This window comes from Podarcis liolepis (genome assembly GCF_965112155.1).
Source record: "Podarcis liolepis genome assembly, chromosome: 2".
In the NCBI taxonomy this organism is placed as follows: Eukaryota; Metazoa; Chordata; class Lepidosauria; order Squamata; family Lacertidae; genus Podarcis; species Podarcis liolepis.
The window spans coordinates 40,475,940-40,486,668 of record NC_139555.1 but is presented as its reverse complement, the minus strand read 5'-3'; the positions used below and the strand labels follow the sequence as shown (position 1 = coordinate 40,486,668).

The following is a 10,729-nucleotide window of genomic DNA, read 5'->3' as shown; positions in this document are numbered from 1 at the left end:
GTGAGCCTGGAAAAGCACAGTCTCCCGTCCCTCCTGCCGATTCCTTTCGTTTTGGGTGGACAACTCGCTGTAGCAGCTCAGCCCCCAATACGCCGGCGAAGACACCTGATATTCTCCACTACGCCCTAGGACACATGTAAAACAGCTGCCGGTGAAAATGCGGAAATACTGGTACGTATTCTGAGATGTGTCTCTCTTTTATTTTATCTGTCGGCCAAAACGGATGCTCTTCGTTGCTGTTTTTTACTCCCGGAAGTTCAAGAAGCGGGTCGCTCTTGCCTTTTTTCTAGTTCTATCTAATCGCGCGCGTCGGTCGCAGAGCGACGGCGTGTCGGGTTTCACCCGCTGGGCGGTATTGTGACGTGGCAGAAGGCGGAAGCGATGTTGCGGCAGGTGGGGATGTGGGGGACAGCGGGTGGGTGACACGGTTTCCTTGCGAGCGGGGCGGGTCAGAGGGAGCCCTTGAGGGGGCGCGAATTGGGGGAGGGTCCGGGGGAGGGGCTAGATGGCTGGGGGCCCGCGGGGGAAAGTGGGTCGCAGGTGGGGTCGCTGTCTGGGGCTGCTCGACTTGGGGGGCTGCTTTGCTTACAGAGGAGGAAGGGGCGGGCAGCGGGATGAGCCTCCCCACCGACCTCCTTTCCTCTATGCGCAAAGCTAAGGGCTTGTTTGTTTGGGGGGGGTGGGGTGGAATGATGCTTTCTTCGCACTTGGTTTTCTTTTCTCCCTCTTCGTTTCTTTTGCATTTGCTTTATACGCATCACAGTTCTTTAGGATTTCCCAAACCCTAGAAGTTAGGCATCATTAGAAGGAAACACTCTGTGTCAAAATGAAGAGTAGCGGTGGCTGTGAAGTTTTTTCGGCCGCAGTAAACTAACATGATTCTAAGTTATGGAGGGGGGAGTATTGGATTGTTGCTTTTATTTTTGTTATGTATTTTGTGGTTGTATATTCTAATTCTGTTCCGTGAACCGCCCAGAGACCTTCGAGTTTAGGGCAGTATATCAATTCAATCAACAAACAAACAAACAAACAAACAAACAAGTTGCCACCACAACACACTTTGACTGCTGTATTCCTTGTGCACACATAGGAGTCAGTTTCATTTACCTTTGTGCTACTTATTTCTGAGTAAGCATATTTTTATTTGTATATTTTTATTATTTATTTATTCATACCCCACCTTTTTCCCTGACAGGGACTCGAAGGCAGCAAACATATTAAGTGGCAAATTTTCTTTCCAATTAATTGTCTTGGCGTTCTCCCAATCGATTGGGTTCTTGCTGTGCAAATGCCTTTTCATAATAATTAATACCCCTGAAAATGTAACTATATGAAATACCACTTTGAATGGTCCTTTAAGATGTGAAAATATTAAAATATCATTTGACTTTTTCAGGTATTTGCAGAAATTTACAAAATGCTGAAGGTTTTAAAAATGCATTTTTAAAAACCACATACAGTATTTTGGATCTGGAACAAGTGGCCAGAAAAAAATAGATAACTGACACATTATCTAAGGAAAGGGGTGTTTATGCAGTTGAAGTCATTACTGTTCTCTGAAATAATTTGTTATGCTCTATAATGTCTCAAGAAAACAGAGATCAGATAAAGTGTTCAGAATGTATTGTCTGACTGTATAAGCTGCCCTCCTGTGGTCAGTGCGTCTGACTGTTAGCCAGAAGGTTGGGGGTTCAAGCCTACCAAGGGATGGCTGTGGCAGGATTCCTGCATTGCAGGGGGTTAAACTAGATGACCCTTCCAACTCTACAATTCTACGATTTTATGTAATCTCACCACTGATGCTGTCTTTTCTAACCCTTGCCCATGTGCTTGTCCAGGACAGTAGTGATGACACAGAAGATGTGTCACTCTTTGATGCTGATGATGAAACCTCCAGGAGGCCGAAGAAATCAAAGATAAAGTAAGTAATTGACAGAATTGTCTTGGGCTGCCGTCTCTTTGGTACAAGACCTGCCATTTCTTGTGTCTGTCTGTTGGAGTGAGCTTGGGGAAAATAAAAGCTCTGGCACTGGCTTTCTTATATGCTTTATTGAAGAGCTTTCTTGTAGGATTTCTGTCTTGAATATCATATGATACATATATTTAAATTTTACCTGCTTTATATTCTAGTTCTGTATGGGTCAAAATAAGTCACATCAGATATATATAGAGAGAGAGTCTGTATCTAATAAGAAGTATTTTTGATATATTTTGAGTTACAGATAGGTAGCCGTGTTGGTCTGCCATAGTCAAAATAAAAAAGTTCCTTCCAGTAGCACCTTAAAGACCAACTAAGTTAGTTCTTGGTATGAGCTTTCGTGTGCATGCACACTTCTTCAGATACAGTATCTGAAGAAGTGTGCATGCACACGAAAGCTCATACCAAGAACTAACTTAGTTGGTCTTTAAGGTGCTACTAGAAGGAACTTTTTTATTTTGATATATTTTGGTAAGGAATCAACCATACTGTATCTAGTAAGAAGTATTTTTTATATATTTTGGTAAGGAATCAACCATAGAGAAATCCAGTCAAGCTGGGCAAGGGCTTCCATTCTAATGGCTCTGGAAAACCTTCCCATATACCTTGAGGAAATGGCACTGTGGTGGTATTCTGGAAATAGACCAGGATTATATGAAATGGAGGAGATCTTGTGACCCAATCCCATGCCCTATGTTTGTGCTGGGGACCATGTAAATTGGATCACAGCAGGAGTTTGATTGCCTTAACTGCCATGTAGGTACTAAGACCTGTGGATGCATATGGAATCGCAGTTGGGGGTCTCTTGCACGGTAGGGAATTGTAGCTGCAGCACTGGATAGGAAGCTCTCTTGTAGTAGGTCAGACCAATGGTCCATTCAGCTCACTATTGTCTACACTGGCTCTGTGGGATTTCAGACAGGGGTCTCTTTCAGCTCTACCTGGAGATGCTGATGATGAAACCTTGGACCTTCTGCTCTGCTACTGAGATATGGCCCTTCCCTTCATGGAACAGCCCCCCCAATGTTGCATGCCATCTACTTTGTTTTAAGTTTTATCGCAGATATTGTTCTGCATCACCTCTATAATTTATATCCATTGGTGGTATATCAGATTATTTGCAAATAAATAAAACCTTATCGACCAAAGACTTTTGGAGGCTAAAAATAAAATGCAAAATGCTATGGTGGATAGCTTTCCAGACAACTCAGCATTTGCTTGCCAATTCATTGTTGCCGCTATGGTTTATTTAGACTGTCTGTCACATAGGGTGTGTTTATGTTCTTATCCAGGTGCAAGAAACCTGGTTTGGAGCATTTACAGATGCTGGCATGCTAAGGTGGCTTTGAAATTCCCTAGTTCAGAGCGAGCAAAGAAAAATTGATCCAAACAGAGTTAATGGATTTGACATGTGCATAGCATTGAATGCACAATGTATCATTAAGCACAGAACTGCTCCAGGCCAGTCTTCTGGTGTCTGAAAGTGTTTGACAAAGCTCTGGATAGGTTCCATCTGAACGATTTACCTGTGCATGCAGATTATTATTTTAGAAGGAAATAGATGTATTCTTCTGAACTGCAATGTTTACTTGCCGCTGTATTCTTAGCAAACTTTGCAAGGAAGTGCTGTTAGAGGGGTTTATCTCACCAGCTAAAGATTGACGCTTTCTGTCTGCCCACACTGATTATGCTATGGTAATTAATTAGTTGGTTTTTATAATTACTTCTGTCTTTATGAAGTGCAATAACATGGAATTACGATTGAAACTATAACCCTTGTTAGGCCTTTTGATTTGGACAGAGTGAACAGATAAATGCATTACTAAATTATTGTCTACATGTGCCTTTTACAGACATCCGATAGCCTCCTTCTTTCACTTGTTTTTCCGGGTCAGTGCAATAATCGTCTACTTACTCTGTGAATTGTTGAGCAGCAGCTATATTGCCTGTATGGTGACGATCATCCTACTTCTGTCATGTGACTTTTGGGCAGTGAAGGTAAATACTGTTGAGAGTTTGTCGGTGCTATAAAATGGCTGTTCTCAAAGGAGAGTGGGCAGATTGGCCATGTTTTTAGATTTTGAGTTAGAATTCTCTCTTCTAAATCCCTTAACTTCAGTAGTAAAAGTAAGCAAGTGTTTTTGCATGTACTCTAATAGCTCTAGGTATGTGCAGAGTACATTTAACCTCTGAACAAGCTTCCTTTTGAAAGCGTGGGGGGGTAGGGTATTGATTAAACCCAGGGTATCCCTAGTCCTAGTGTGACACACTAACGACTACACCACACTGGCTGCCAACATGAATTGAGATCCAGCCATTTCCAGGGATGATTGTAACTGGCTGGTCTCATGCAGAGAGGCATCTAGACCCCTCTTGAGTAGAACTCAGCATCTGTGATGGAGTTGCACCCTACATATCACCCATGTAAAGCCATTTGGTGGGGAGGAATACAAAAAAAATAAATAAACCCCATTTTTCAGACTGCAGTTCCCTCTAGGGCATGAGATGTCTGTGGTTTCCCACGGTGCTGCAAATCCCAGGCACATTCAGAAGCATCCAGGGCCACCAGGCAGGCTGCTATGTAATGGGAGGAATCAATTCATTCCTGCCTTCACTTATCCCATGGAGTAATCTCATATTTCTCTCCCTAGAATGTCACAGGGAGGTTGATGGTCGGCCTTCGCTGGTGGAACCAAGTTGATGATGACGGCAAAAGCCACTGGGTGTTTGAAGCCAGGAAGGTAAAGATCTCCCAGTCCTTGAGGGAAGTCTGCGGTTGGTGGTATATGGTGTTGTTTTCCAGGGCTGTAGACATCTTTCATTCAAGATGCCATTTGGGGGACATAAGACAGATTGAGCAGTTAGTGTGGGAGTGTGGGTGTGAAATCTGGCTTTCCCTATCCTCTGCTTTAGAGACAATGCTGCAAAGACATGTCATTAATTTCACAGCGAAAGAACACAGATTATATTACTGAACTTGGAATAGAGTATTTACAGTTAGGCATATAAAGACCAAACTATATTTAGACAAGCTATATGAACAGCGATGTTAACTGTTTTATACTAACCAAATTTCATTAAGTGGTTTCAGAGCCTGGATAGCAGAATACCCTGGTTACTATTAAAACGTTGACATGTAACTTTTAATTATTGAAATGTAACTCTTAATTATTGTGAAGTCTTCCAATGGAAATCCATATGGGAAAGGAGAAGCCTTGTGGCAGGAAGCATACATCCTACAGCTTGGTCTTGACCCAGTAATCATGTGGGATTCAGCCCTTTTACATCTTTACAGGCCTTTAAAATGATAGGAATAATGAGCATTCCCAAGATAAAATAACCTTCACTATGCCTACTCTGAGATACTATTTCCAGTTGTGGCATGTTTTCCTTCCCCATTATTTATAGAAGAATTCATTGATTTTAGCTGGCTAGTAGTGGAACACCTCTCATCATTATTCGACTAACACTCATTTTCAGTATATGGAGCACTGCTCAAAAACTACTTTGGTTTGATCCTTTATTTTGCTGTATGCAATTAAAATATCACATCCTGTTACTTAAAAAATACCTCAGCTGCTTTTCATTAGAATGTTTTAGTTCAGTTTGCTGAATGCTTCCCCCCCCCCCCCAGGCTATTGTATGTCCAAGGTCAGTGCTCCCAATTTTTAGAAGCTTTATAAAGAGGCTATTGTGTCACGGCATTGTGCCATGCCTGGAAATGTTGGGGTGATGGTTGTGGCTTAAGGTGGTGGAACTTCTTGGTATTCTGATTAGGTGGCTCTTTTTTTTCTTCTAAAATAACAGGCTGAAATATATTTTTCTCAGTAGGAAACATGGTTGTAAAAATGCAGTTAAGTGTTCTTACTGCATGACTTGCAATTTTTAGATCCTGCTGGTTCAGGGGCAGAGCATTACACTTGGTAAGCCACGTTAAAAAACAAAACTTCTGTATTTCTCTCCAAATTATTAGGCATCTGCTCAGACGAAGAAAACAACATCAGAAGCGGAGTCCAGAATCTTCTGGTTAGGGCTTATCAGCTGCCCTTTGCTCTGGGTGATTTTTGCCTTCAGCGCCCTGTTTTCTTTCAAAGTTAAGTGGCTGGTGAGTGGCCTGCTTGGCAAATATCTGACTGAACTTGTTCCTTTGAGTGTAATGAGACCTGAATTCCGTTACATGTCTTTGTCATCTCTCTCCACAGGCAATAGTGATAATGGGTGTGACATTGCAAGGGGCCAATCTGTATGGCTATATCCGGTGCAAAGTAGGCAGCAGGAAGAACCTGACCAGTGTGGCGACCTCTTACCTAGGCAGGCAGCTCCTGCGTCAGGTACTTGAGATTTTGTTTGCATGGCCATTTTTCCTGCTTCCCAGAGTGTATTTTGGTGCTTATCAATTGACTTTGCATTCCTTGAATTCATTGTGGCCCAGATATTGGCAGGCTTTTTGAATTCAGTCTAAATCACAGTATGATCTGGCTCTTCCACAACTGGAAAGAGAGTTTGTTCTGGGCTTCAAAGGTACATTACTTCACAAATGTTCCTCTGCCTTATCCTTCTGAGAAAGTAAAGTACAGGATCTTTAATGTGCCCTGTTCTGTAGTTTGCCGGACACCTGGAACCATGTGGAGAAAGGAGAATTGTTTCCTCAAGGCCTGTGGCTTAATGACCACCTTGAGAAAGACAACAAGCCTTTCTGTACATCTCCGAGTGCTCCTCCTTGACTTTTCCCACACCTCCTTTCCTATTCCGTGAGGCAGGAGGGCACATCCTTTTGGGGCCCTAGGACCTTGTGAGTTTGGGGCCACACTGCCTTCTCCACACTCATTCACCCTCTCTTCTCTTAGCATGTAGGGATGAGTAGTTTTAAACCCCTCCTGCCAGCATGTCAACATCCCATTGAGCCACCCAGCTGATTGGCTCTGGGAAGAGTATGCTCATCAGATTGATGCAAGGTGCAGAGCACAGTAACCTTTCTCATATTAGAATATCCTCCCTGCTTCTTAACCTTAGACTTTCAGATATGTAGCTATATATAAAATAAAGTATGGCATAGTTCATAGAGTGCTCAGCTATGAAGTTCCCTGAGTAAACTTGGGGCCACTTCTCCACTCTCTGTCTAATCTACCTCTCACATGGTTGTTGTGAAGATAAAGTGGGATAAGCCCCATGTAGTTCCTTGGAGCCCCTGAATTCCTTAGAAGAAAAGTCCAAATATTAACAAAAGCAATCCAGCCATCTCTAATTTGGGTCATTCCCTTCTGTTTCTTCCTCCTCATTCCTGATGTTGCCTTGCCTGTTGATAAATGCTAATACAGCATTGTTTTCTCTGAAAAGATGTGTGGCTTCCATCTTCTGGGATCTTTCTATAGGGCTTTATTTCTCAAAGCCTTGACCATGCAAAGTTTGTGACAGTTTTTAATTGGTCCAGAAAATAATAGGAGGCTGCTTCAGGGTTTTCAACATAAGACCTGTACATTACTGTCCACACTTATATCATTTTAAAAATAGGTTTCCAGGTCTCGTGGAGTGAAAATGATGCCCAGCTAATTATCCATAAGTGACGTTCAGAATCCTGAGATCCAGGGTTTCTCAATGAGAAGTTACACATTAAGCAATACTAGATGATTAACAATTAGTTCAGCATGTCTGCTGATAACACAGGTCTGAGCAGGATACCTTCCTCCCATATCCACACTTAATCATTTAATTCTTGTTTTGGAAATCTATCCTGGCCAGTGGCCCTCTGCTGCTCTTTAGCCTTCTCCCCCGCTGTCATTTAAAAAGATATTAAAGGGAATACTTTTTCAAAGTTGGGAATAGTTCAGCTTCTTGGTGATCTTTCTCCCCCAAGCAGTTCCCTGTCTTTTAAAGTCCTGATCTAATGCTGCTTTCTTTTCTTTTATAGACTGTGTCCAAAGAGGAGCAAGCAGTATCTTGAAGATCAGGAAGAGTCCCGTTTTGTTTTCAATTCCTTCTGGAGAATGAGAAATATTTCCTTGACCCCCTGTACAGAAGATTTATAATCTGTGTGTGGATTTTTCGTAATTAAATGCATCTTCTAGAAATGCAGGTTACCTCTCATATTCCTTACAGCTTATATTTTGCAGAGTCCTTCTTGACACTTGATTCTGGGCTCTCTAGGTGCAATAGCTCCACTTATACATAAGTAAAATATATTGATGGCAGAGAGTTCATGATAAGTACCATAGTTTATTGCCATCAGCATTTTTGTGAAATTTGGGGCAGTCCCAAAAGCTGAGAAGCCCTTTGAGCAGGGACTTGAGTAATCTCTCATCCCCCGGAAACTACAAAATCTGACCTCTAATATGAAATCTGAGATATTATCTACATAATTACAATATTATAGGTTTCTTGCTTTCTTTTAAAACGAGGAAGTTTTAAAATGTGGAGGGGGCAACTTGAAAAACAGGTTGATAAGTTCTGCTACCATAAATGTGGAGGGGGCAACTTGAAAAACAGGTTGATAAGTTCTGCTACCAGGAATTGGGAAAATTGTGGTAGAGTACCAATTTTGAAAGTTGAACAAAAGCACTTTGATGTCTCAACTTTCAAAACTGATTTCAGCTCAAAAGTTTTCCTTTGTGTAGGACCAGAGACTTTTTAGTGTGGATTTCAGAGCACCTGGCTAGCATGGATTGGTCTCTTTCCCCTCCCTCTTCTTTATAAAACATTTTATTTACTTTCTTGGGAGGACCAAATTCTCATGGTTCAACTATAAAGTAGGCTGCTAGGATTTCATCGGAGCAACCCTTTTTGGTTTTCGGCTTTTTTCCTAAATAGCCAGCAGAGGTAAAAAGAAAGAGGAATGTATTTGCATCCTAATAAAGTTATATAGAGTATTTAATGTATCTGGCCATCCTTTCCTTGATAATAAGTTAATATAGGTAAAACATGCTGTAGGTAATCAGTAGAAAGTAGAGAAGATTCATGCTGATGTGATTATGACAGACCTTTGCTATAGAGTTTTATCTCTGTTCTTGCCACAGGAGATAAATAACTAATGTGGTAGTCCATATTTTCGTATATAATATCTGCAAGCCTGACTTCAGAACCCTTCCTCCTTTTACAGATACGTAATAGCTGTGTTCCAGTGTGGTGTCTCAAGCTTGCATGCTTCTCTCCCATCTGTTCCTCTAGCGCACCCATAGGGCGATCAGAAGCTTTTGCTTCTGTTTTCACCAACCCCAGTTCAGTGTTATGCCTGAACCTTGACAAGAGTGTGGTTTGTATTAACTGTGGTTTACAGAAGCGTGTCAATTTCAAACTGTGTGTTAAGAAATTGGCTTGTTTCAATAAACAAACCATGGTATGAGCAACCACAGTTTGGATGTGTATACTCTGATTAATTGGAAAGAGAAGCCAAGGCTTCCCATCTCTTCTTCATGGGTGAGGGCATGAGTCTGAGGCTCGTTCACCTAATGAGGCTCGTTCACCTAGCGCTCTGTTCAAACACAGCCAATGCCAGTTAAAAGTCCAGTGCACATATTGCCCCAATGTGTCCATGCTACAGACATTGTGGGACAGGAAAGAATCTGGGGCTTGCATGCATGTGTTCACATACATGCACACTCCCGTGCACATAAAATGTATTATATGAACTGGAGCTTGTTTTCATGCAGTCATATGTATTCTGCATCCATGTAATCTTCCCATCTATGTATCGGGTGTTACTGTGTGCATGCACAACATTCTACAGGTATAGAATGCAAGCCTGAGACGACTTCTGCTGCATCACTTGTAGAGCATCTCAATGCAGTATGAGAATGAACCCTAAGATACTGGAACACCAAACCATTACATTTTTAAAAGGGTAATTTAACTGGTGCAATTTGAGAAGGGTGTGTGTGTTAAACTTGGGGGTTCGTTCATACACACAACCTGTGATGGCCAGAGGAATTAGAAAAACTACCTTGAGCCAGTCATCTGCTTGTTAAAGTCACAGCCTCATTTCATCCAGGATTAGGATTGTGGTCCCTTACATCAAACAACCCTCTTTAAAAACTGCATTTCCCCACACTCCCTTTGGAGTCATGTGAATTGGCTCCTGGATTGACCATATTATGTAGCTGGCTGGCTGGGCTACTTTCAGACTCAGTTCTAAATCATACGAGCATTACTAACGCTGGCTGGATGCAGTTTTCTAATCAAAATGCAACACTTTTAATATGACGGATTTGCATAAGTCAAGGTGTTTAAATGGAAGTTGCAGCTGTATTATTCAATTACTGTTAAGAAAATGTAGTGAGGTATGACTGGTAAAGAAGCTTTGTTACAAAGAGGAGAATACAATGTTGTCTGATAATGGTTAAAAAGAAGAATCCATTTATCAGGCAACATTATATTCAACGGAGTGCTGAATACTGATAGTTAAATGTTTGTGTTTGGATATCTGGGTAATGTAAAGCTGTGGGTTATTGTTTCTTTGAGGGATACTAAAGCAATGTATTTAAAAATTCTTGTGCACGCTTGTGAAGCCTTTTGAATTAACATGTTTTTCAAAAGAAATATATTTTTTTAAAAGTTCTGTACCTTTGAACTGGTTTGATTAGTGTCCTGGATTTCTTTGCCTGCAGTGATGTGTAATGTCTGTCTGGCCGATTAACAAGCTTACATTTTTAACTTGGCCTCCTAAAGCCCTCCTTTCTTTTTATGTTGTGCTTGCCAGTATGTGTGGCTGCCAGTACCCATTTTTCACAGACCCGCATTTGATGTCTTATGCAGAGAACC

At 41.5% G+C, this 10,729-nt stretch overlaps 1 protein-coding gene across 6 annotated transcripts; it reads left to right on the top strand.

The window, feature by feature from the left end:
- Positions 1-303: 303 nt before the first annotated feature.
- Positions 304-10,526, top strand: LOC310699577 (Golgi apparatus membrane protein TVP23 homolog B). Of its 6 annotated transcripts, none has more exons than XM_083487704.1 (7): positions 304-393; positions 1,839-1,921; positions 3,832-3,976; positions 4,630-4,719; positions 5,952-6,083; positions 6,181-6,309; positions 7,887-10,526. In XM_083487704.1, exons 1-7 carry the CDS (start codon positions 382-384, stop codon positions 7,917-7,919), a joined length of 624 nt encoding a protein of 207 aa, XP_083343830.1. In that variant the 5' UTR covers positions 304-381; the 3' UTR covers positions 7,920-10,526. The 6 variants fall into 6 exon arrangements, 5 of the variants coding, with proteins under 5 accessions (XP_083343830.1, XP_083343831.1, XP_083343829.1 ...); XR_014522128.1 differs by having other exon boundaries at positions 305-393; positions 6,181-6,945; positions 7,129-10,526; XM_083487705.1 differs by having other exon boundaries at positions 345-415.
- Positions 10,527-10,729: the final 203 nt, after the last annotated feature.